The sequence below is a fragment of the Myxocyprinus asiaticus genome, chromosome 8 (assembly GCF_019703515.2).
Source record: "Myxocyprinus asiaticus isolate MX2 ecotype Aquarium Trade chromosome 8, UBuf_Myxa_2, whole genome shotgun sequence".
NCBI lineage: Eukaryota > Metazoa > Chordata > Actinopteri > Cypriniformes > Catostomidae > Myxocyprinus > Myxocyprinus asiaticus.
This window is the reverse complement of record NC_059351.1, coordinates 47,994,638-48,021,946: the sequence shown is the minus strand read 5'-3', so window position 1 is coordinate 48,021,946 and position 27,309 is coordinate 47,994,638. Positions and strand designations below refer to the sequence as shown.

The 27,309-nt window shown below is 36.8% G+C and overlaps 1 protein-coding gene across 1 annotated transcript; it reads left to right on the top strand.

Moving 5' to 3' along the window:
• The first annotated feature begins 861 nt into the window (after positions 1 to 861).
• LOC127444688 (dickkopf-related protein 2-like) lies at positions 862 to 27,083 on the top strand. Its single transcript, XM_051704218.1, has 4 exons — positions 862 to 1,339; positions 20,645 to 20,795; positions 21,397 to 21,528; positions 25,070 to 27,083. Exons 1-4 carry the CDS (start codon positions 1,142 to 1,144, stop codon positions 25,318 to 25,320), a joined length of 732 nt encoding a protein of 243 aa, XP_051560178.1. The 5' UTR covers positions 862 to 1,141; the 3' UTR covers positions 25,321 to 27,083.
• Positions 27,084 to 27,309: the final 226 nt, after the last annotated feature.

Sequence of the window (27,309 nt, the reverse complement as noted above, 5' to 3'; positions counted from 1 at the left end):
CCAACACAGAGGTAAAAAACAGGAGCTGATATTAAAAATAGCTTTACACATTTAACACAGATCTAATAATCTTCTTAAACTGGCAAAAACATCCGATTAAACTTTTACCTCACAAACATAATGTAAAAAGCATAACTTAATAAAGACTCGTACTCTGATACAAACTCCATTTATAATGTGTGCTTTAAAGAAGGATTGTCCTTTGTTTTTTTCCTGCTGTGCATTTCACTTAATGCTGCCAATCAAGAACGATATGTCGATAAATATCTCTCATCTGTGTGTTCCTCATCTCTAGATTATTAATTTAGATCAACATCAATGCTGATAAAAAACATGGATAAATGAGCATTGTTGAAAGCAACTTTGTAGAAATGAACGAAGCAGCGTTGATTAGACTGTCTGACTGACGGCCTATTACGAAAGGGTTGTTTCGGCTCATGAAACTCACCTGTGATTGGCTGGATGGTCACTCAATCAGTCTAAAGTAGCCAAACTTAAAGAATACTGTATACAAATCCACCATTTGGACTCTGTATGGGTTTAGCTTGTAAAAGTGCGGGGGACAAAAATCTCCTTTTTAAAGAGTGTAGGGGACGTGTCTCCCACGTCCCCCGTGGCTGCTACACCCTTGGATAGATAGATAGATAGATAGAAAGAAAGAACAGGTTACATATTTGAGTTATTAACCTCCAGAATAACTGAACTCTCAGTGCAATCTCCTCCGATGGTTTCCTGATGCAGTGTGTGAACAGTCAGGGGCGCACCAGGGATCAGTTTCAGTCTTTGTCAATGGGGGTGGAGGAAACAAATCCTATAAAAAGAAGGCATCCCACATCATGAAACACCAGGCTGCTTCACTAACACGCACGCACGCACGCACGCACGAGCAGGAATTAACGCGCAAGTTTGCATTGATTTTATAGGTACAGCATCCAGACGCTTTAGGTCTCTCCACATTTTGGCAATTATAAAAATACCGGCAAATATTCATGTGCCGCTTTTTCTCATTGATATTAGAGAGTATACTTGATGGACACTATAGACGGGAATTTAAACTTTTTTGAAAGCCATAGAGTTATAAGGGACATAAAAGAGGTCAATATATTTTCATTCAGCGTTTAAAAAGACGGCACCTAAAAGGATGCTCATGCTGACGCGGAGTCGGTGCTTTTGGATGTCGGCGCTGATGATCACGGCAGTGCGGATGGGAGGAACTCAAGGGAACGACACCGGAGCCCACGGGAACTCCATCAGATCACTGGAGCCGCTGAGCTCCGCCACTAACCGATCCGGCGCTCCATACAGCGGCATCCCGAAGAAAGGCAACATGCCCGCACAGGTAAACCCGACACCTCTCCGTTTCATTAGAGTGGGGGAGCCTTTAGGCATTATCACCGACGGTCCTGTTAGAATAAATAACTAGGGCCCATCAGACTTTCAATCATGAAAATTCATTATAAAAATGCAAATTATTATGTTGTTTAAACTAAGCTAATTTCAACAAAGAGTCTAATAGACATGAACCATTTCAATATGTATAGTGGGAAATTTTTTTGAAAATTTATAGTTGTTCTATCAACTTTTCAAAAAATACGATTGTGGCGCCAGTTCCAACACCAAACAATTGCCGCTAATAGTTTTTTCCAATTAAAGTTAGTGCATTTGTTGACCAAGTGAAGTGAAGAGCAAGCCTGAGATGAAATATGAAACAAGTGATGTTAAAATAAAAAAAAATAAAAAAAATCAAGGTAGATATCACTTGTTACCAGAATAGGATTTATTTATATTAGGGTCTTTATATTAATAAATATATTAATATAATTTATAGTAGATTCTATTATAAAAATACTATTTTTAGAGCATCATTTCCAATCATCAATCTGTATTTTTGTCAAATTATTTGCAAAAAGTGTGAAAATATTATTTATTTTATGCTATGAAATTACTTTAGCCATTTTATTTCAAAACCATTAAAAAATATCATTTCTACCACAGATTTCTATTAAACACAATACAGAATTTGAGATGTGGTGGAATTTTCACGACGTAAATGTCCTGTGGTGCACTGTTGGACATATTAATAGCCTAATAATGATAAAAATAAATTAGCGAGAAAGAAAAAAAAAAAAAACATTAACAAGGCTTTACTTTCTAGAAGTTCACAGTGCTAAAAGTGCCAGAAGAAACATTTATTTCCATTATTTAATGTTCAGCATCTCAGAGCAGCCTCACTTGACATTTAGTGCTCATATAACCATGTATTTACATTATTATGTGCATAATGAGTAAAAAGGAAGCACTGAATGGGCTATTATTTTGTGGAGCTACTTGTAATTACACACTGTTGTTGTTATTACTATAATAGTAATTAACTATAGTAACTAGTGTAACATGAATACTGCAATGTATACATTTATGTAAATATTTATCATATGTCACTTAATGGAACTCATTGAAACTTGATAAATCACATTGATGAAAGGGAATTGCATATAGTTGGGATCGTTCACCCAACATGAGAACTCTGTCATCATTCACTCACCTTCATGTTGGTCCAAACCTGCATGATTTTCTTTTTTCTGTGGAACACAAAAGGAGATGTAGGCAGATGTTGAGTCTTAGTCACTATTCACTTTCATTCTATAGAAAAAGATGTAATGAAAGTGAATGGTGACTGAGACTAATATACCACCTACATAACTTCTCTTTTTTCCTCTTTTCCACGGGAGAAAGACAGTCCAACAGAATATTTCGATTTTTTTGGTTGAACCACATCTTTAAATCTTAAGACAATATAAAAGTAATGGCTACAGGTCTACACTTGTTTTCACAAGAATAATATGTAATGTTCTAAAGACTAAAACAGAACATAATTGTCTTTTTTGAATTATATGTAAAATTAATTGGCACAGAACCATTCATATTTCACTGAAGAACTTTTCCACAACATTTCTGTAATAGTTCAAGGTCGGGCAAGGAGGAGGCGGGAACTGGCTGAACAGTCAACATAAAGGTTTAATGAACTTAAAACAACATAAAACATCACGAACACAGACACACATGCACCGCGTGCTTCTCTCTCTCTCTCAAACTGGGCCTCCGGCTCCCCTTTATCTCGCTCTCCCGCTGATCAGCTGATTCAGCGGCAGCGGTGCACCATCACGGCCCGGCCACACCCTCCTCCTCATCACAATTTCTTTTGTGAGTTTCCCCATTTAATCATAATATAATGGTGTGGTTTGACACTGACTGATTTCAAGTCAAGTCAAGTCAAGTCAAGTGGCTTTTATTGTCATTTCAACCATATGCAGCTAGTACAGTACACAGTGAAACGAGACCATGGTGCCATATAAAACAACATAAAAACAACATAAAACAAACACAGAACTACATGAGACTACACAGAACTAAATAAGATCAACACGTTACTACATAAAGTGCACATGTGCAAACAGAACAAGATGGTACAATAATTGCTAAAAATAGGACAATAGGCACAGTAAGAGACAGTGCAGCTCCGACCAGTTCACAGTTCTAGTGTGAAAGTGTCAGATAAAACAGGTAGTGCAAAAGATATAGCAATAAAATAGAAAATGCTGTGAATGTAAACATAACATACTATGACTATTTGCATTGTAGATTATGATCACATGCCTTTGACCTTTGGTTCCTATCAAGTGCCAAAGAAAATCTCATGCAATTTTTTATGTACTGTAGCTTAATTATGATCAGTTTTACAGGGCTCAAACATTTCTGGTAGTTGAGTAAGGCATTTGTACTTAGTGGATGACACAATTAAGATTTTCAGAAATGAAAGGGATCGCTAGAGGTCAGTTCAATAGCCAATAGTCTTAAAAAGCAGTGATTCTTATCTCATATTTCTAGCCAGGTAAATCCTGGATTATCGCAAAGCTGCTAGGGATTTAAATTAGGACGCTCGTTGTATCAGGCATAAATTCTCAACGTGTAAATCGCAGGATACAGTTACTTCAAATGGTACTCCTTCGGTTCAGTTTTGGTCTCGGTTATGTCTCTCAGATCGGCCATAAATATGCAGACATTGCCTTGATTGAAAGCAGACATCATTTATTGCAGGATTCAATGCAAGGAGGAGGTGATGGGAGAGGAGCTTTTCTCCATCTCACTCCCTCTTTGGAGTGGGAAGACCTCCAGTATGCAGGTTTCCTTGCCAGGCCCTCATCTAAACAATTGCTCTCAACCTTGCCATGTCCGTTAACCCAGGTGGCCTGGACGATCAGACCACAAACATACACGTGGAAACCACTACAATCCAATATTAGTTAAATGTCATGCTCCATTTAGTTGCTTATCTAAATGTAGATTGCTAACAACTTGGTAGATTGTTAGCAGAGCGAGTTTGTTGTCTCATTTGAAAGTTTCCATTTGCAGATGTTGTTGCAGACAAATACATTGAAACTGGAAGTTTTGATTATAAAATTTTGTGAGGTTAACGAGAGATAATATGTGAAAGATAAAAGTGTATTTTTAACACCCACATTAGCGAGTCTCGTAAACCGTAGATGCAACATAAAAACATGAATCTGCTTGTTAAAGATAGCTAATTGCTCTGTTCATATTCTCTTTTTGTGTAAATGGTCAGACCTTTTTATGCTACAGTACAGAGAATCATCTTTGTGTAAAACTGTTTTCACAGTTTACACCCTCACGAAGGGGGGGTTACGATTTCTGAGGCCCCAAGCAACCGACCAACCCAGGCCTCGTTTCGAAAATTTTGCTAAAAAAATGACATAAAATTTATTTTAAATCATAATTTTAAATTCATCCTATCAGCTGTTGTAGACAAGCACATTCAAAATGTTTAATTAAATAAAATTCTAGTTCAAGATAATTAATGCATGTTTTCCAATTTTCCTACACAATCTAGACAGCGCAATGAATGAAACAGAACGCAGGTGTCTCGACGTGCGTTTTTGAGACCCGAAGTTATTTTTAACTTGACACAGTGTCTAAAAATGTGCCACTCCTGCATGAGACACCGAAGAAACAGTGAGACATGGTGCAGCAGTCAAGGATGTTCGTCCAGCATGTGTTTACATTGAAAAACAATGGAAAAAAAGAGCAGACGCATGCAAAAACGCGTTCGGTGTAAACGGCTCCTAACTCATTGGCGAAACAAGCTCGGAAGTCCTGTATATTTTTTTATAAATTACAAACCCGAACCCAAAGTTCTACTTGAAAAACTGACCCGAACCCGGTGGACCTCTAACGTGAACCGCTCTAAGAGCGCTGACAACAGCGTATTTGGGCATGTACCCAGAACATCATGTCACCCCTCAAGTGGTTTTTGCAGAGATTTCCTAACGGGGCGGGGGCCCCCTGACGTCCGGGGCCCCACGCAATTGCTTGGTTTGCATGGTGGTTAAAACTGCTACTGCCCTCATGTCATGTCACAGACTGATCTCACAGTGAAATTGGAAACAGTAGGTTGATTTTTCTTTAGCTAAAATTAGTCTGTGCTTACCAAAATTTAAAACACTGCCCCTAGTGGCCAAAGCGGTAAGTGTTGTTTTGCGTATGGGTGTGCGTGAGTTCCATTTTCCAGGTGTCCATGGAGGGGCGCCAAAAGCAATTTGTGAAGCAAGTTGTTTTCAGCTGGGTAGGCTGTAATACATTGAAGATGAATGCATATTTTATAAATTGTACCCCCCAACCCAAACCTCAAATCTAAACCTAACCATTAATGTGGAGTAAAAATCTAACGTTAGAGGGAAAAAGCAACCACCGAATCACGTTCATCACTGATTATGCAAATGTGATTACTTCCTGGTTTCAACGTGGCATCTGAACCTGGGTCTCCCATGCTGCTGATACAACACACTTCCGGTCATGCCACAAGAGAAGGTAAACACTATGGAGCTGATGCAAAAATGTCTGGTATGGAGATTCCACTTGATAGCTGGTGTAATGTGACCGATCCTAGGGTAGTGGAACTCTCGGAAATGCTGACTTCCAGTGTGGTCTTGTTGCATTCCAACCCCATAATTCTTCCTTTCTTCCCTGAAACACAAAAGTAGATCTTAAGCAGAATGTGGAAAGTGAAATCACAGGCTTGAGTTCTATGCAAAGGTAAAATTTTTAGCAACATGATTACATGGCTAATCAACATGCTGCTTCCGAAAGTTCATGAACCCTGAAATCGACCACGTTCAGCCGAATTATTGATAAGCACATTTCCCAGTCAGGCATTTTTGCATCAATTCAAATGTGTTCACCTTTCTCTGTGGTGTGACTGATAGCGTGAGATGCTTTTGAGACATGGGTTCTGGTCTCGTGGGAACAACGGTGAGTGCAATTCAGAGGTTGCATTTTCACTCTAAAATAAAATTTTTACTTCACTGACAGTTAGGTTTAGGGTTAAAGTTTTACAGCTAAAAATACAACTCGCTTTTGGCACCACACTGTGGACATTTTACTTCAACAACATTTCCAGCTTTGGCCACTGGGGGCAGTGTTTATAATTTCGATAAGCATAGACCGATTTCAGCTGAATAACTTTTGAACTCCAGTCGCCCAATTCACAGGGTGATGATCAGTCTCTTTTTAGACATGTTGCTCACATGTTATGTAAGAGATTGTGATGCGGAAAGTTTGAAAATCTCAACTTTAAATGAGATTTGAGTACTATTGCCGAGGGGACAATTATCAGCGATTAAGTCTTGAAGTCATGCAGTGGTGGCACAGCGGTTAAGGCTCTGGGTTACTGATCAGAATGTTGGGGGTTCAAACCCCAGCACTGCCAAGATGCCACTGTTGGGCCTTTGAGCAAGGCCCTTGACCCTATCTGCTCCAGGGGCACCATATCATGGCTGACCCTGTGCTCTGACTCCAGCTTAGCTGGGATATGTGAAAAAAAGAATTTCACTGTATATGTGTGATAAATAAATAAAATTATAATTACAGTATTTTTATTAACTCTACTCCATAAGCCAAACCCCAACCCTAAACTAAACCATCAGTGGAGTAAAAATGTAATGTTTGAGCAAAAATGTAACCTCCAAATTGCACTCACCATTGTTTATGTGAAGGTGATTACTTACCAGAACCTATTTCTCTGAGGTAGCGGTAGAGGAAAAGGTAATCACAGTTGAAATGGTTGCAAAAATGTGCTATGGTGGATGCCGCTTGTTATTAATTCAGCAGTAAGGGGTCGATTTCAGGGTACATGAACTTTCGGAAGCAACATGTCAATTCCCATGTAATCATGTTAAATAATATGGGTTCACTGAGTAAACAATGACAAAATGTAAATTTTTTGGGTGAACTTTTCCTTTGAGATTAATGCCAGATTGCCTTAAAAAATCCAGTCATACATTGAAAACCCCACAGAATTATTGTAATAAGCTCACACTTCGCACAAGCTATTCACGAATTTAAGTATACGCCTTTGGTTTAACTTTGTTAAAATACGTTATGTATTTATGTAATTAATATTGTCTTTCACATGGTCTGGAATGGAGGGAGGATATGGTTCAATGAGTTAGTGATGGCAAGTGTTCTGGATTTAATTTACTAATTCACCATGAACTCCTTGTTGTCACTTTCTTACATATTTTCTCTCCCATCTGGACAAGCTGTCTGAAGAATGCTTCACAGTTTTATATGTCATTACACAGCTGCTGAATGTTTCCTCTCAAGACCTCAAACTCTGTAACTCTCAAGGATATGGTGAAGATTATAACACAAGCTCCCAATAAATCTCCCGCACTGGCGTACTCCCAAGTGTTGCAAATTAGGCAGGCAGCTACCCAGTTTTGTACATTCGTCCTAACGGTGACAAGCCGAATTCGGTTTGGTGTTTTCTAGTGTTAGGTTCGAGTCCACCTTAGCCGAGTCCGAGTCAAGTCCGAGTCGAATCCGAGTCTTAATGAATCTGTTCATGAATCTGAATTCAAATTGTAACCGTAAACTCAACATCAATATTTTAAGCTTATTTTAACTTTCTCAACTAAGAAAACACAATTGTCAATATAAATGTAACAAAAGCACCTCTATATTTTATGATTAGTTTCCAACTTCAAAGTGGTTTCAGTATGAAAGCATATGCTTTAGGTGTATGAAGACAAAACTGTCCTTCAACACAATTCGTATTGCGTTCTGTTGACATTTCAATTATTTGTTACTGTTCCCCTCCACTCAAACATAGACTAAAAAAAGTGGAAGCTGTGTTAGTCATTACAACCAGAGTTATTATTGTTTCGAATTTTAATTTTTTTTAATTTTTTTATTTCTATTTCATTTTCAATTTGTCCTTTCAATTTAGTTTACTTTTATCTAAAATGATCCCTATCTAAAGAAATAATATATACTGAGATTTCTTTTGAAAATAATGAGTCAACACAGTAGTAATTAGCACTCGCTGAGAAGTTACATCTCACGACTTGACTGCAAATGCTACATCTGAAAACACTAGTAAAGCCCAGTGCTAATATTAAGGCCATTTAACACGGGCATGATTGTTAATTCGCGGAAAACGTGGGGAAGTTCTACGAACTGCTTGTGCACCTAAAACCCTGATGCTTCCGTGTGTTATCGTTTAAAAAAAAAGAAGAGGTATCATACAAATTTATTTAGTACTAGCTTGAAGAAGCTATTTGACAACAGATACTCTCATATATTCCACAAGACAACAATAGTAACTGAATTTAAACAAATGATCCTGTTCTAAAGTTTATATTCCCTTGGTTTTTAAAGGATTAGTTCACCCAAAAATGAAAATTCAGTCATTGTTTACTCACCCCTGTTTTGTTAAAACTCCATATGATTTTCTCTCTTTTTCTTAACACAAAGGGAGAAATTGTGAAAAAAAACAAAACAAAAAAACAATTGTGCTCAGTGATGTCATACAATGGCAGTTTATGGTGACCACTTCATCAAGCTTCAAAAGGACACAAAAGTATAATTCAGAAGTCTAATAAATGATTGTATGTGACTCATGTTTTGTTCTGAAGGAATACGATAAGGTTTGGTGAGAAACAAACTGAAATCTGATGTATTATTAAGTGAAACTCTTCACCGACCGTTGTTCTCCATGTTCTCATGAGACAGACTGCACGCGAGCTTTAGAACTACTGGCACGAGAGCAAACCCTTTAATATGGTGTGTTGCTTTCTCTATGATTAATAACTGTTTGTGTAATAATTGTTCATGAGTCCCTGCTTGTCCTGAGCTGTGAAGCTGCCCACTTTTCTAAAGAAAAATATTGTACATTCTTTGGTTTCCCAGCATCTTCTGCACATTTGAGTTCTTCCCAACAGTGGCTAAATGATATAGACATCCAAATTTTGACACTTAGGACAATTGACGGACACATACACAACTATTACAAAAGGTGCACACATTCATTGATGCTCAAGAAGGCAACACAAGAACCAAGGGGATGCAAATTTTTGAACAGAATGATTTGTGTAAATGACAGTATATTTTGTGTAATGTAGCTTTTGAAGGGCAGTACTACATAAAATAAATAATCTCTAATCTTTTATATTTGCATACATTCTAAAAGGGGTATGAAAACATATAGGCCTAAAACAAAAGGAGTATGCAAACCTCTGCAATATATAGTTTGTGAAAATGTATATTTTATTTTATATTTTGTTTTTCACTATTTAACCACGTTTTAGCTTTTTTTAATTTACAAATTCCACTTAGCCTATTCTATCCATATAATTTCATATTGCATGTGTAATTATGAAATAACTTGTCATGTCAGGTACACATTTTAACAGAAAATTCACAACACTGGAACCTAAAATTCAAAATACAACTCCTACATCTCAACATTTGTAATCCACATTATGCCACAAATGCTGTCGATTGAGCTTAACTTGTACTGAAACCAGAATATTCCTTTAAGTGCTTGTACTATGTAAAAAGTGCAGTGTAGCCAAGGACGGATTAAGAACTGAGAGGCCCATGGGCCGGTAGCCTACACCATGGAGGCCCCCCATGACGTGTAACGTGACTACATTCACTTTTATGCGCTACAGGACGCTTGGCAGATTTATTTGGATTTTTCAAATTGATGGAAGGAAAGTTTGGAGCAATGTCTTACATGGCCAGTTATATGTACTTTTTAATTATGAACCAATCCAAAATCATGCGTTATTAATAGGGATGTGCATGGTTTTCAAATACCGAAATCACTATTTCGGTTATTCCGCACGTGTTTAGAGGTCTTCAACCCAATCTGAGTCCAACGGTACCCAACAAACCTACAGGTTTTGGGCCAGGTTCGGGTCAGTTTTTTAAGTAGGCTATAGGGCGAGTTACGGGCTGTTCACACGTGTGTCGAGACCATGTAAACACACACTGGACGGACATCTTTGATCATCATGCCACAACTCACTGTTAAGTTTAAAAGAACTTCAATATTTATAAACGCATATCAATACATCTGCGTTCTGTTTTACAATTCGTTGAGCAGGACCGTCGCATTTTTTTAGACACTGTTAACTTAAAAATGATTTCAATATTTATTAACGTATCTCGAGTACCTGCGCTGGTGTCACAAATCGACATTCTGATGAAGTTCAGGTTGCAAAAAGGACTTAATGTGACTGTTACACATTATTCCAGATTGTTTTTCACCTGGCAAAGTTTCAGCGCTTAATAAACTCAAAGTCAATGTTTTTCCCCCTTTTGCTGTGGTGTGCAGGCAATAATTACACAAGTTAAACGCTGAATCATTTAAAAATCAAAGCATCCTGAATAAGTCCTATAAACCGCAGCGTTCGTTGCCTCATGGAAAGTGAAGCTGCCCGGGCAGAATTACGCATTTTCCATTTATTAAGAATAGGCCTACTATGTTGCAAGCAGTGACGGAGATCATTTTTGTTCGACTTTAATGTGATTTTATCATTTGAAAATCTATGTAGGCTATTGTGCTATTTAGGCTCATAGCTCATTGTGCACTTTATTCCCTGCTAATCTAAGATTGTGTTTGACGCATCCATGGCAATAAATGTTCTTTTTTCCTGAGTCCGACTCCCGACAAATAACACAATAACCGTTCATTAACTCTTGCGGTTACTCAAATATTACAAAAGGATTTAGGATAGGCCTATTAAGGCACCTTTCTCTATATCATTAAACATTAAATGCATGCAGGACTTAAACATTTTAAAGTCTTCCACACTGTTGCATGAATTCTGTCACTTACATGAATTTAAACCATCAGCTTTGTACAAAGCCAGGGTAAACTGCACCTTATCTTTGTGTTTGGAAGGGTTTTGTTCTCTGTAGCCCTTCAAATAAACGCGCTGCACCTGTGAGATGCAGATTCCCTGAGCACGCACTGGAGTGCCTGGGCTCGCGCTACTGTAGTCCAGCATGGATTCGGCCGAACAAATAGTATTTCACATAAGGCTGACATTCACGTGGATTCATAATAGGTATCTCAAAATAAATAAATGATTGATTTAGAGCTCGGGGCCCTTTGGGATTAGAGGCCCCTGGGCAACGGCCCAATCATCCCGGTGGTTAATCCGTCCCTGAGTGTAGCTGTCTGAATGTCTTGTCTGATTTACCTCCATGGGGACAATGAACATTCAGAAAACACTCCGCTTACATTTTCATGCGTTGCGCGAAGACATGGATCGGCTTCTTTCAGCCTGTTATTGCAAACACATTTTTGCATTATTTTGGGCATTTGTGCTGACTGACAGGACGACATAGAGTGCGAGCACATGACGTCATTGTTATGGTAACCAGACACATTTCAGCTGATTTACTGAAGACTAGAATTAATGTAACGTCAAATCAACGTGCGACACAACAAAATTGATTTTTTTTTTTTGTCTGCAAATGATACCAGAGACAATAGTGAGAAGGACAGTGAGGATATTTAATTTAAGAAGAAAAAAATCAGTGACGCTACCAAAAACCGTGACTGTCATGTGCAATAAAACGGGATGTCTGGTCAACCAATCTATAATGAAATTATAAACAAAACATTTCGCTACCCAAAATAAATTCATATTTCATTGTGCATTTTACTGTGGAAAAAACTGTAAAAGAACATATTTGAAGCAGCTTGCCAATGCCTTTAAAATAGAAAAAACAATAAATAGGTGCTGTTTATCTGTTTTAGCAATAAAACATATTTTACAGACTATTCAAAAAATTACAGTTAATTCATCAAGGACCAGTTTAAGTTGACAACACTGCGTGGACCACAAGAGACTACGTGTGTGGATACATTACGCCTAAAAAGACTTAATAGCCCAATATTAATAATATTTTTCTGAATTTTTATATGCTGTTTTTAATAAACTGTGAGAGACATGATGTGGGTGACTTGACTCAAAGAAGTTCTTGATATTAAGTTTTTAACTATGATGCAACCGCAATGCAAGCACTGCCTTGGCCGCACAAACGGCGCATGTGATTTTACCAGCTGTAAGGTCCCGTGCCTTGCGAAACTGTATTGTAGTTTCTAGTACATTGGCTGTCTTTATGTGTTTGTCGTGCCAGCCACCTTGGTAATCAATGTTATACAGCAGTCTCCGTAGTAACATTCAAGCGTATTGGTTGACTGAGTGTGCGGCTCTGCAGGTGTGTTTGCTCAACCAATGAAACAAACTCTGGCTACTTCTACAACATCAGGGGGTGCTACAACTGCTTGCAAACAGAGTGTCCATTTATTCCTGTTTCGATATTTTTATTTATTTATATTGTTCATTGCATCACAAATCAAATGCCACGGACTCGGCTGGACTTTGGAGTCCCAAAGGCTTGAGTCCGAGTCAAGTCTCGGACTCGGAGTACCCCAACTCTAGTGTGTTCTTGCCCTTGCTAAGTACAGCTGGTCCATAGCCATTGAATAATAGCAGTGTTATATTAGTAGTTACAACTTAATTTAAATGTGTCTAAATGTGCCTACCACAATCAAGAATCTTTGACGATGAAACTCATGCCAGAAGTTGGCCTTTCGGTATTTCTGTTTTGATTTACATGCCTACAAATCACGATAAACCTACATAACAGTGCTTTTAAAGGAACAGTTCACCCCCAATATGAAATTTTTTCATCATTTACTCGCTCCCATTTTGTTCCAAACCTGTGTGACGCATTCAAAGGTGATTTTATGAAGATTTTTTTGCAGACTGTCTAAACTTTCCATATAACGAAAACAGATTTATACTGCCATAAAGCTCCAAAAAGAACAAAAAAGCACTTTAAAAGTGCTAACTCCCTTTAGATGAGTAGAGTAAAAGTTCAGTGGTGGCCAATGATGGTTTGGTTTCCAATTATGGGCAACTCAAAAGAAGGAAATTGCCATTGGCAGTACATGTTAACCACTTTAACCTCTCAACTAGCGGGCTAACAGGCTAGTGTTCTGCGTGAACACAAGAGCTGTTTCACATCAGTGGTGCAGCCTTGGGACTTTTAACTTTTCCTCTTATTTAATTTGACGCTGAGGTTCCGTTAACGAGTAGAACTGGTGTTGGGGATTGTTTGTGTCTGGCTTGTAAAAAAGACGAGGTGTGTTCCCCTCTCGTGCTCCCTCTGAGGTTAAGTGACTGTTTAGTGATGCTAACGAGCTGAGAGAGTGAAATAAAACAGGCAAAGGTGTGGCAGCCTTTTAGCACTAGCCAGACTAATCATTTTTATTTCCATCATATGAGAAAAAAAGGGAAGTCTAGAACACACAATGGGGTGCCTTACCACCACAAAGGCGTAATATTGCATCTCTGGAGCAGTGCCAGAATTCTGAGGCTAAAACGGTTAGCATACGATTAACTTAATTCCTAAGTAGCAATATGGACACAAATTAGTGCCACCGCAATGTCAGATTTACCAGATCTGACTCATAAGTTGTTACTATGAAGGCTATACAATTTAGTTTCCTTGTCTTTTATGTAGGCCTATAGTAGATGAACAATAGCGATAATGTTAGCTACAAATGCTACTTTTTTAGCCTGTTTATAAGGTGACAGGCTTGCAGGACAGAATTATACTTTTCATCATTTTCCTTTTGTGGTAGCATGATTGTGACAAAATACACACATAAACCCACAAATGCACACCTAAAACGCATCTTTTGTTAAATGTTTTTTTGTTTTGTTTGTTGCACTAGCGCTAAAAAAGCTTCCTTTGTTGTTAAATGAATTGCAAAATGCGTCTATTTTATTTCATCGTAATTATGATTTCCAAACTCATAAGTAGGAACTTGAACGCAGCAGTTGTTTGTAACTTTCCCATACTTGAGAAAGGTCTCCATATTAATGTAATTGTATGTGTAAAAGACTTTTGAAAAAGCGTGCCCTCAAGTGTTCACTACGTTTTAAGTGTTTCTGACATTGAACTTGTGCTACAAACAGTGGAGAGAGCGCAGCTTATATATATATATATATAATTTTATTTTTTTGTTAATGCATGATTTCCTGTCAAGCTTCTTTGAAACGATGTGTGTTGAAAAGCGCTATACAAATAAAAATGACTTGACTTGACTTTCCTGTGCCATCTGATATCGATAGGGCCGTGCCCTTTGAGGCCGGATAAAGTTTGTTTGTTCAGTGAGAGTTTATTTTACTCTTGAAAACCCACTCAATTCACCAACACCATTCATGGTGTCAGGTGTCAGCTTTGCTTTTGCAGGGTCAAGTTAAGCCGGGCCCTGGGGCCCTTGAGGAACATATGTGTGAGACATGAGATTTATGTGTGAAAACCCTATTCACAATTTCATAGTCTGTTGTGTAGATGAAGAAAAGCATAGCTGAAAAAAAGTTGTTTTAGACATTTTCTTTCTTTTGTAAGGTGCAGTTATGGGGAGTAACTAAAAGTAGCATCGCTACTTATCTTGACCGCATTTAACATAACAAATTTTTTTTTTGTGCGACGGTAATTGTGTTTCTTTTTTTTTTCAAAACAGTGTTGCTTTCCATTAACAAGCTAATTGTCCAACAAAAAGCGGTGTAGCGCAACAAAATGGTAAATTTTTGTTTTGTTCAAGCCAAATGACGCAAAAATCAAATACGCTCGCCTAAACTGTACTGTTTTTCTCTTGTGAAATATTCATTTTAGTAAACGTGAAGTGAGTCCTTCACTAAAATGAATGCTTTCACTTTATTTAACCAGTTCGCTTACATGAATTGTTTGAACGAGCCGATTTATATATATATATATATATATATATATATATGTGTGTGTGTGTGTGTGTGTGTGTGTGTGTGTGTGTGTGTGTGTGTGTGTGTGTGTGTGTGTGTATATATATATATATATATATATATATATATATATATATATATATATATATATATATATATACACACACTACCGGTCAATTGTTTTGAAACACTTGACTGAAATGTTTCTCATGATCTTAAAAATCTTTTGATCTGAAGGCATATGCTTAAATGTTTGAAATTAGTTTTGTAGACAAAAATATAATTGTGCCAACATATTAATTTATTTCATTATTAAAACTAAAATTTAATTAAAAAAAAAATTTTTTTTTGAAATTGATGACTTGGACTAAATAATAAAGAAAAGCAGCCAATAAGTGCCCAGCATATAGATGAGAACTCCTTCAATACTGTTTAAAAAGCATCCCAGGGTGATTCCTCAAGAAGTTGGTTGAGAAAATGTCAAGAGTACATGTCTGCAAATTCTAGGCAAAGGGTGACTACTTTGAAGATGCTAAAATATAACACAGTTTTGATTATTTTGGATTTTGTTTAGTCACAACATAATTCCCATAGTTCCATTTATTCTGTTCCATAGTTTTGATGACTTTAATATTATTCTAAAAAAAACAAGTGTGTTTCAAAACTTTTGACTGGTAGTGTGTGTGTGTATATATATATATATACACACACATATACTGTCTGATACAGTATATTGTCTTATATTGTCTTTAAATGCTCCTTTAAATGCTGTAACTTCATACTTTTTGTTAGAATTTTGTGGTGTTGCTAAATACCTTTCTAAAGAGTAGCTTGACTGTAGTTTAACTGCATTTTGGGAATTTGTTTCAAAAGCTGTTACAGATTCAAATTAGCATCCCCAACAATGGTAAGATGTTTTGTCCAATATCTACTATAAACAAGTTTAATATATAGAAGTAAGCCTTGCCAGGCTCAAAGCCAGCTGATAAAGGTTTAGAAATCTGCCTGCGATCCATATAGCTTAAGTATTACATGCTTATCTGTTGCTACTAACAAGATAAGATTTGACGTTGTTTGGGTATTACCTGATATAAATCCCTAAAAGGATGAGGCACAGTTCAGATAGGGAGGAAATTTCAAAGGTATGACACGTTTAGTCTTCAAAGTCTGTCTTTTTTTTTTTACTAGCATGAGAGCAGTGACACAGGGGCCAGTGGGCTTCCCTCATTGCTGTCTGTCCCGAAGCATATCATCTTGCTACTTATCTCACACATGAACGTATGGGAGGAATATAAACAGACTGTGAAATCAGTGAGGGATGAGGAGCATCGAGTCATATCCAAGCGCTGGCTGGGTCATTACAGTAAAATCCTGATGTGATAACGTTACCAGATTATGTGCAGACATGGCTTTGTGTCTTCCTTGGCTTGCAGTTTAGGCGATGCTGTGGAGAGATGGGCAGGACATGCGGGCAACTCTTTAAGCTTTGGAATCAAACATTGGTTTACATATGTTTACGTACGTTACATACGTATATTGGTTTTCGTCGTAACTTTACGTTTACCTCACCAGTTCCACACTTTTAATATTCCACACTTTAATGTTCCACACTTTTAATATTGAACAACCTATTTCACAACCTTCTCGTGTTACTGTCATCTCAATTGAATTTCATTGCTGTCTCTCTTTTGTGATGTATCTTTCCAAAGGGAAATGTCTTGAATAAATAAGAGGATAGTTTAATTTCAGTACAATATATCCACATTTGTTCCAGGATAATGAGTACTGTTTAGACTCACTAGCTGAACAATATATGGCTAAATGAATTCCTATGATCAATGAACCATTTATTTGTGAAGCCATGTTTTACTATCTGTCCCTAATAGGCAATAACACCTATTGTAAATCTGTACAGAACTGTTTTGCATGATACATTTATGCACAAATGTAATTTACTTAGTAACTTTCTAATGATGCAGTGAATGAGCACTGAATTTTGAGGTCAGCGACTTTTTAGTATTTAAAATCTTTATGGGCTTCGTTTGTTCCTTATTCCTCTTGTGAGTGTATCATTGGTGGTTTGGCACAGTTTCATCATGTGTTTTCAATGTTTCGAACTCTCTGTTTTGTGCACAAGAAAGGAAGATTGCTTTAAGCTCTGTCAATCTACAGAACACATGAATTTGAGAATTTGAGAATATTTTCATTGAGTGCTATTAGATATTTAGATATAATTCTCTCCTGGTCAGAACACATGCTTTGAATTTGGTGCTCAACTGAGGCTTGTAACCTGTTTCCCTCAGTAAATCTTCATTAGCTGGTTTCTGTTATTGTGATTGTGATAGCATTTAAACAAGCATTGTCAAAGGCTTGGTCTCAGTTTACCTTACATTAAAGGCGCACTCAGTAATTTTTTTTCTCATTTAAAAAGTTTTACTTCTAAAGAAATGAATTGCAATAAAAAAATAAAATAAAAAAAAGAATCATGATGAAGAAATTGCATTATCTGTAAAACGCAAAAAGTCATGGAAAATGACATATTTGGATGAAAATTAATGTTTGAATGCACAATTAATAAAATTAAAATAGTGATATGTCCTATTGTGATGATTAAACTGCAGAAGTATTTGATTTAATTAAGTAAATATATAATCTGCAGGTGATGCGCACTTCAAAATGAATGTGTGAAGCTGGGTTTTCGTACGCTGAAAATACCTCATCATGATCATCATGGGCGCTCTTGTGTGTGTGAGATGGCAGAAAGCAGAGCACTCTGAAGTGTGCAGCACATACACACTATGTATTTATTGAATTAAATCACATTAATAATCACACTCTGCCATGTAGCAAACTGCTTATCTGGAGGTGAGAATCTATCGTCAAAAACACATGAAACTCCAACATAAAAGCTCGATTTAAATGGACGCCTGTGTTTTTGCTTCAATAACTTGTTGGGCACATAAAATGTCCTGGAAAATTTTGCCTTGAAAAGAGTGGAAACCCTGTTAATGAGCTTTAACCACCACTGAACTTTATGAAGACATTGCTTAGTTTGCCTTTAATGTCTCAATATCTGCAGGGAAGATTTACAAGCCATCTTGAGAAGAAATTGTCCGAGGTGAGGTAACTTCTAGAAACAATAATGTGTCTCCAATGTACATTTCCATCCAGGACATTTGCTTTTCTGCACCGTGCAGAGTTTTGGTAAAAAGTCTTGAAAGATTCAAGCTGCTATCATAGCCTATGTTCTGATTGCTCCTTTGGATTAAAATACACTTGAACTGGTACTATAGAAAGCATCTTCACTTCTGCAAAAGCCATGCTGTGGGCCCCAGATCACTGAGTGGGTACTGTTGGATATTGTAAAATTTGGGTATGTAAAAACCTGTAACCATGGATGTTCTATAACATTTGAGATGCTGATGACATCACAAGGGTGTCCAAATGCTTGTAATTTATTCAGGACTTTCTTTTGACATGGTCTTCAATGGATCATCTTGAGACTGGAATGCCAAAATTATGTGGACCCTTTTTCAGTTAGTTCAGTTCTATATCAGCGTATAATCTTGATGAAGTTCATTTGTGTGCAACTGGAATTTATTTGTATTGTTTAAAGGGGTTTTGCCAGTCATCTATCATTGTCTCCTTGTCTCATTGTCAAGGGCAGCAAAAACATATGTTATTTTAAAAATCTGAAAATATGTTCAGCATCTTCTGAGCAGAATGCAAACTTTTTACTATTGAGAAAAAGTATGTCAAGGAAAATGCAGGATGCTTTTAGTTAAATTGGTAATTTGCATGTAATGTTACCCAGAGTTTAGCTGTCACATAAAAATATGATTCACAAGTTCACTGGTTCATGTAGTCCTGGAGCACAAGGCAAATGGGCTTGGCCCATAACAGAGGGGCTCGAGCACAGGACAGGGCTTGGGCTCTGAGATTCCCCTTGGACTATCTGACTAAAACAACAATTAGAAAGACAATTCTGAAATAATAATTGGTATACTGAAGGCATTTCTAAAAAATAAAAATGGAAGAAGCATCACTGGTGTGAGGGAAACAGCCACTAATTGGGATATGATTGGCGGGCCTAGATGAACAAGCTTCTCTTGAACTTATGTTTGGAAATTCATTTGGCGACAGACAGATGCGTGATGGATTGCATTTCTGGTGTTTTAGAGTTGTGATAATCAGATTTACTCCTAGCTCTTCTTACTGTTTTTTCTCTATATTATAACACTGAATATAAGTAATTTCTAAAATATTAACTGCTTGGTTGTTCAAGGAATTAATAAGAATAGTTCTCAATTAGTAACCCTCTATGACATGCATTCAATTAAATGAGTCCCATCAGTAGTAAGATTTAAGAAGCGGAGTGTCTATTTGCACCCTGCGGTGTAAATAGCATCTGCCATACAGGTCAGCTATTTGCACCCTAATAGCCTGATGGAACCACAAAATTATATGGAAAACTAACCAACAGATGCCGCTGCAGTGGCGTGGGGTGTAAAGATGGTGTGTGAATGTGTACTGTTGTCCTAGTGACTGCGGTTTGAATCCACGTTTTGTCCCACTCTTTTTTCCATTTGATTTCCTGTTTCCACTCTTAATATTTCCTTTAATACTACTTAAAATAATAGATAAAAATGAATATAAATTTTGATTTCATCGCAGTGATTTGCTCACGTTGAATGTCGAGGAGTGCAGAGAAGGGTATGATCCGGAGGCAGGTTCTGTCTATCGCACTCGTTCCCATGTGAAACCATGGTTATTTTTTCTAAGGTAAGGTTAAGGTTAGGTTTAGGGGTAGAGGTTAATGTAGTCTGTCTGTTGGGCTCTAAATAAACACAATAGACACACTGCAGTGATGCACATACTGTATGAAAGTATTTATATATGGGTGCAAATAGTATCTGAAAATATTTGCACCAGGGTGCAATTAGTATCTACCATTATTTGCACCAGGGTTGGGGTGCGAATAATATTTGCCACTATTTGTACTGGGTGTAAATAGCATATATCATTATTTGCACCAGGGTGCAAATAGCATCTGACACTATGTGCACCAGAGTGCAATTAGTATTTACCATTATTTGTACCAGGGTGCAAATAGCATCTGCCTTTAAGAAAATGGTTTACATTAGATTTATTTAAATATGCCTCACTTTGCCAGAGTCTAAAATGAGTTCATTAATGCCAAGGCAAGTACTGTACAGTTGCTTTGCATTTACCAAACTGTGTTGTATTAAAACATTGTTTCAAAGATCATACTCATCATTAAGTTTGATTAAATGCTTAGCATTTAGGCTGAATTTGTGAAATGTACATTATTTAGAGATTACTCAGTTCAATTTGATAGAAATTTGGCAATGTGAAAATCTTCAAAATAGATTGAAGTATTTTTTCAGTGCAAGTTTATGTTGATAGTCAGTGTTGAAAACAAGACTTGGTGGAGAAGGACTGGACCTAAGCTGTCTTTTCCATTTTCTTCACAGGGATACCCATGCAGCAGTGATCAAGAGTGCATGGTGGGCAGTTACTGTCACAGTCCTCAACACGCCCCATCTCACTGTATCACCTGCCGCAGGAGAAAGAAGCGTTGCCACAGAGACACCATGTGCTGCCCCGGCAACCTCTGCAGCAACTGTGCGTAATTGTTTAACTGTTTCCTGTTGTTTTAAAATGAATGTCTTCAGGCTAACTTCAGCTGAAAAATGCAGTCATGACAACTCTCAGAAGGATTCAGCATGTTAATGTGGGTATAACATATTGATAGGATTGTGGTCTTGGTGGACTATATACGCTATGCTGCTGCTGTTGCTGCTGCTGCAGAGCAAGTACAAGACTTGCTACAAATAGAACATACACAGACGTACTGTGCTAAGCATGTACGACATGCTGCTGCACAATTAGACATACATACAATCCCCATGTAGCATATCTAGACAGAGCTGGGGTGGAGGAGGTTTTCAGGGAAGAAAAAAACCTTTCGCAGCATGCTGCATTGAAATCGGTTTACCTGCAATACTGAGAAATTTAAATGTCAGACAAAGAGGGAGAAGGCAAATCGATTGGCTCCCTGATTACATGTCAAATGACCTATCAGCTTACACCTTGCGAGCCAACTGGTGTAACACATCACATGTGAGCGAGCCAATTGCCTTACACATAACAGGTTCAACATGTATTTTTTCATGCCTGAACTTCAGTCATTTAAGTTACATTGGAATCCTCTGTTTTTCTTTAGATATATGCATCCCCATCACGGAGAGTGTATTGACCTCACATAAATCACCTTTGGAGGAGCATAACAAGCTTTCTATCAAAGACAAAGGCTGGAGGAGGAATGGGAAAGCTCAAGCCAAGATCTCTCTTAAAGGTGAGGAACTACTTGAGAATCAGGATGCACGAAAAACTAACATTTTTATTTAAAGGGGTCATATTATAAAGAATCACATTTTGATTGATCTTTTGAGATAAAAGAGCTTGATTGTTTAATTTTAAGGGGCAGATAAAGGGAGGAAAATGGTCATAAAACAAACAACTTTACCAACATTATACAGCATGTGGACAGTGATCAGTGATAAATAAAAAGTAATAAAAATAATGAAAATTTACCATTTAAAGCTATGCAATATTGGAAAGAGCATCTTCCATTTGTGCTCACTTATCAACTGTTTGCAGTGAGTTGATTCTCTGGCTACGGTTATTCAGATGGATGGCGGTCCACAAATTTGGCTGTAATTACATGCAGCTCATGTATCTTGAAGATTTAACCACAGTGCAAGGAATATGTGGGATGAAGCACAATGCATTGCTGTTCCCACACCTATATAATCACGCCTTAGTAACACATATGCTTACGGTACAATCAAACTTATACATAAATGAAACCACAAAACATTTATTTAGACAGACATTTCAGTTACCCAAATGCTTTTTACTATGACATGTCATTTGAAAAACAATACATTTTAACACTTGTATTACAGACCCACCTACATTTACACACTTGTTTCAATGTAATTCGCTTCCACAGTAGCTCACCTGATAGAGTGTTAGACTTTGGACTCAGCAGTCCATGGTTTGAGCCCGGCAAAATATGCAAGCTGATGCGTGAAACAAAAGTGAAAAAGATGTGTTGCTTCAGAAAATGTGCTTTTCATGTCACATTTGCTTTTTCCACACAGTCGGATCGGTTTAGCCGTTGATTTAGGGTGATTACGTCACCATTTCACTCGCTTTTGGCGCCCCCCGCTGTACATTTCACTGGGAAGCTGCAGCAAAACTTTTAATGAAGCATTTGTTGCCATGATCACGTAATGTTCATGATATCAGGCTGAGTTTATAATGATCAGGCCAATTTCAATATATCATACATTTTAAGTACTGAATAACAGACAAATGATTCTAAGTAAACAATGGATGTACAAGTAGTCAAGCCTTGACTTTTTTTTTTTTTTTTTTTTTTTAATTCAAAACATTTCTCTCCAATCGAAGTCCAGTAACAACTATAGGCAAACATGCCAAAATTGAACCTTGTTTTTTTTTTATTTCTGAGATTTGTTACAATGGCATTTCTGGTAGTTGCTTGCAGTCTGATTCTGATTTTGTGTTAAAAAACAGGTAGACAGTGCACAAATAAATAGAACAGAATGCAGGGGTCTTGAGATGCTTTTAAAAGCATTTCACAATTTTTTACTTAACTCATGTTCTTGAAAACATAACACTCATGAGACGCTAAAAATGAAACCAGATGCAATGTAGACATCCATCTGGCAATGTCTACATTTACCAACTATTCAAAAAATAGTGCAAATGGAACTTGAAATAACCCCATCTCCTCCCCCATAGTAGTCAATTCATCCACCAAAGTGACTGGAATACACATCTTCATTGCAAGTATTATTAAACATTTTGAAATCAATCATGAAAGTAATAAAAAACTGGATTATGGCCTTTGTGAAAATAACCCACAATACAATAATCTGTGATGACTGGCAATTTTTAATTCAACCACATGTCCACATGAAAGATTACAGTCTGCTGGTGTCCTCTCTTAAATGGACACTGGTGATCAGAGTTTGCATTGGGGAAACCATACAGGAAACTGTGGTTTTGTTCCAGGAAGCCCACTTTCTGCGTTAAATAGCCTTTGGCAGGAAAAGCCTTCATGCTCAATTGTTTCACAAAACAAAAACATGCTTGACTAAGTAACACACAGTACATATAATAAATATTTGCTACACTAATTATCCCTTTGAAGAGTGAAATAAACCATTGGCCAAGCATATCAAGTTCTGTTCAAATGGGTTGAATGACTAAATATTTCAGGAAATGATTTGCTCAAAGTAAGGGCTGCAGCACTGTTTCTATATACAGGCCTTAATGCAATTGAAAGTGCAGTCTAATGGAGTACAGAAAATGCTTTAGCCTTGTAAGAAAGTCAAAACAATGTGATAGGCTGTTTTCATGTACATGCAATTTATATTTTAAAATTTACCTCAAAAGACAACATATAGTGCCATTGCTGGTAAAATAACATTTGCTGTTTGGGGCAGTTTCAACACCCACAGTGCAACGTAAGATGTAATTTAATGTAAAACTATCTTAACATCCTTTTTGCAAGAAAATACATCCAGATATGGACCCCGCCAACAGCCGTGAAGGAAGAATAAAGAACTATTTCCTTTTTTTTTCCCCATAAGTGGCTATTTTTCCCTATATTTCTAAAACAGTTGCTTTGGGAGGAACTCATAAACCTACTGTTTGTGAATACAGTTTTGCAGAATTGTTTTTTTTTTTTTGATAGTTCTTCTGCATTTTAGAAATGTTTTCCTAATTATTTCCTTGTTGAATAGAAATGCGATTTACTTCATTACTCTTTTATTTTAAATAAATTGTGAACCATGTTGGGTGTAACTTGAATATGAAGAAATCAAAAATGTAAATAAGATTTATGCATTTCAATTTCATAACAAAATTCCATCAAATTGTAATTTTTTTAACAAATTGTAATTTTTTTAACAAAATAAAATAAAATATTTTTTGTTTTATTAAAGTTTGTTAAAAATAACACAATTCGATTAGATGGAATTCTGTTCTGAAATCGAAATTCGTAAAGCTTAAAAATAGACTATTTCTTTTTTTTGTGTTATTAATTTCGTCAAAAGTAGTGTAATGCATTACATTTTAAATTCTTATAGTCAGATTACAGTAACTGACTTTCAATTAATTTAAGTACTTTAAAATAGAAATAAACATTGTTTTGAATTTGTTGTGTGGAAAAGTGTTTCACGAGTTCAGTGGAGTGCATTGAAGGTAATGGATTTGCTGTGCTGTCTATAAGGGAGGGGCTTGAGCACAGGACTGGGCTAGAGGTCTGAGATCCCCCTGGACTATTTGATTAAAGACAATTTTAAAATAATAATTGGTATAGACTTTATGAAATTTAAATTTGGAGATGGGGAGGTGGAGGGTTGATGGAAGAATCATCACCCATGTGAGGGAAGCAGCCACTTTCATATCCCTGGTATATGATTGGATGGCCTAGATGAACAAGCTCTTCCCGAATTTACATTTGGAAAATAATTTTAGAAAGTAGCTTAAGTAATCAGTAATGTGATTACTTTTTCAATGAAGTAATTACTAAAGTAATCTGAGTACAATTTTAGAGAAGTAATTAGTCATTTGAAATGGATTACTTTTTTGAGGTGCCAAGACTAATTGTGAATATCGTTCCAAAACTGTGTGAGGAATAAGCCGGAATTTAAGTCGTTGTTAATAATCTTCCACTAATCTTTATTTAATTTTTTGTAAATGACAAAATTTCCATTTTGGGTGAACCATTCCTTTAACACAAAAAAGATACCATCTCCATCATGGTTATATTTCATTGAGCCTTCTCTTTTCACGTACAGGTCACGAGGGCGACCCTTGCCTGCGATCGTCCGACTGCTCGGAGGGCTACTGCTGCGCTCGTCACTTCTGGACGAAGATCTGCAAGCCGGTGCTGCAACAGGGTGAAGTGTGCACAAAACAACGCAAGAAAGGCTTGCACAATCTGGAGATCTTCCAGCGCTGTGACTGTGCCAAGGGACTTGCCTGCAAGGTGTGGAAGGACGCCACCTCCTTCTCCAGGTCCAGACTTCACGTATGCCAGAGGATCTGAGACGGCGGGCCCCTGCAAATAAGCTGCACCTTGGGGCCTGTGAGTCCTGCTGGCAAGAACTCCTCTTTCTAGGACTTACTCAGCTGTGATATGTGGAGAAAGGGTGATATACAGATGAATGTGTACCAGAACTGGTTGGGTTTGGGATGGGAATGAACCAATGCAATGGATGCTCAAACACAGCCATTGGGGTAGCTCTCCTGGCCTCTTTTTAAAAATATTTGCTGCACATGTTTCACAGTAGCTAGGTGTATTGATTTGAAAGCCATATTTATCACTAATGTCTCGCTCACTCTGTCTATTCATTCAACAAACTGTGTTATCATAGTATCAAAGCAGAACTTTTTAGTCACAAAAGATTTAACAGGGAAAATTCACTTTGAATGTGCCCTCTGATTGTGTCATTTATATGCACATGCATTTTTTAGCACCCAATTCAGTACAGGAATTAATGCAAATCAGATCAATTTGCATGGTGCAATTTCACAAATGTGCCTTAAAATAAAAATTCTGTTTTCTGCCAGCTTTCCATGACAATAGCGCAACATTAATTGCACCAGCCAAATAGCGCTGACTTTTATGAATAAGGCACAATCTATAATAAACCTAATGTACATAGAAAAGAGGCATGTTTGCACGTCATTGGCGCAGTGGTATACCAGCCTAGTTAAAACCTGGTTATGCTGAATTGTGGATGGTTAGTGAATAAGATAAAAGTAGTTTGTGCTACTGTTTAGTGAATTCGCCCCTTAATGATAAATATAACCACTCTATTAAATAGTATAAAGTCAAAATATGACATTAGAAAAATAGTTTTATTGGATCCTCAGGGTCATGTACATTATCCCAGACTGGAGGCAAAGTCTGGCTTTAACTGTAGGGGTGAAACTCTGCTGTTGGCCATCAAGATAAGATTAACCAAATCCAAATTTTTAGAGTCAGCCCCGGAAAGTGCCAATCTCTAGAAGAACACATAATATAATGGGTTTTACAGGCCGTGTTTAAAGTTACCTTTGTTGTCACTGTTGCTGGGGAAAAGTTAGTGTACTTAGCCCACGTAGATGAACATAAAGCAAAGACCTTTTCCTAAATACCAGACATCTGCCACTCTGAAAGTGCACTTTGAGTATGATTGTACAAAGATATATATGTGTACATGGCACCCAAACAAAAAAAAATTATGTAATAGTAAAAACACTTGCCTGGGAAATATGATCATTTGTTTGAATTTATTCATTTCGCAATAGTTTTTATCAGATTAATTTTGTCAGAAATACTAAATCGATTCTGATTATCAAGGGAAGTTGTTTACAATGGTGTTCAGTGAATGTTCAGATATTATAATGTGCTTTTTTAATTATGACTTTATGAATCATATTCATTGACCATACTTTTTTGTGTGTTAAGTATTAGTATTTTTCCAAGATCCACAACACCATTTAGCTAAAATACAAAATAATCATAAAAACTGATAAGCTCTTATATTGTAAATAACATGCAAAGATTTCAAAGTGTATTTAAAAAAGCAGTTGTATATCATGTATATATTGATGAGAAAGGAACTCATGAATAAAGTTCCATAAAGGCTTAAAACACGTTTTCTTTTTCTTTTTTTTTTTACTTCCGACTTCATTTTTTATAGTCTAGCGTGAGATCCATTTTGTCAGTCTCTATATTTTTACACCACAGATATGAAAATAGCCAAGCAGAACTATTACTATTAAATTATTTTCAAATCATATTTCTTATAAAGCTCATGTTGTCCGTGTTTTTTTTTTTTTTATTATTATATATTTCTGTATCAATGTGTATTTACATTGATTTACTCAGATTAAAGAATGTATTTTGTATTACAAGGATTTGACTGCTCTCTTTGTTTAAGCTCTGAAAAAATATCAGCTTCTGAATGAGGAACCGAAGGTGTGGAACAAAGACAATTTCTCAGGAAATGCATTTTAGAAACTTAAAGAAAATGTAAGTAGAATTTGA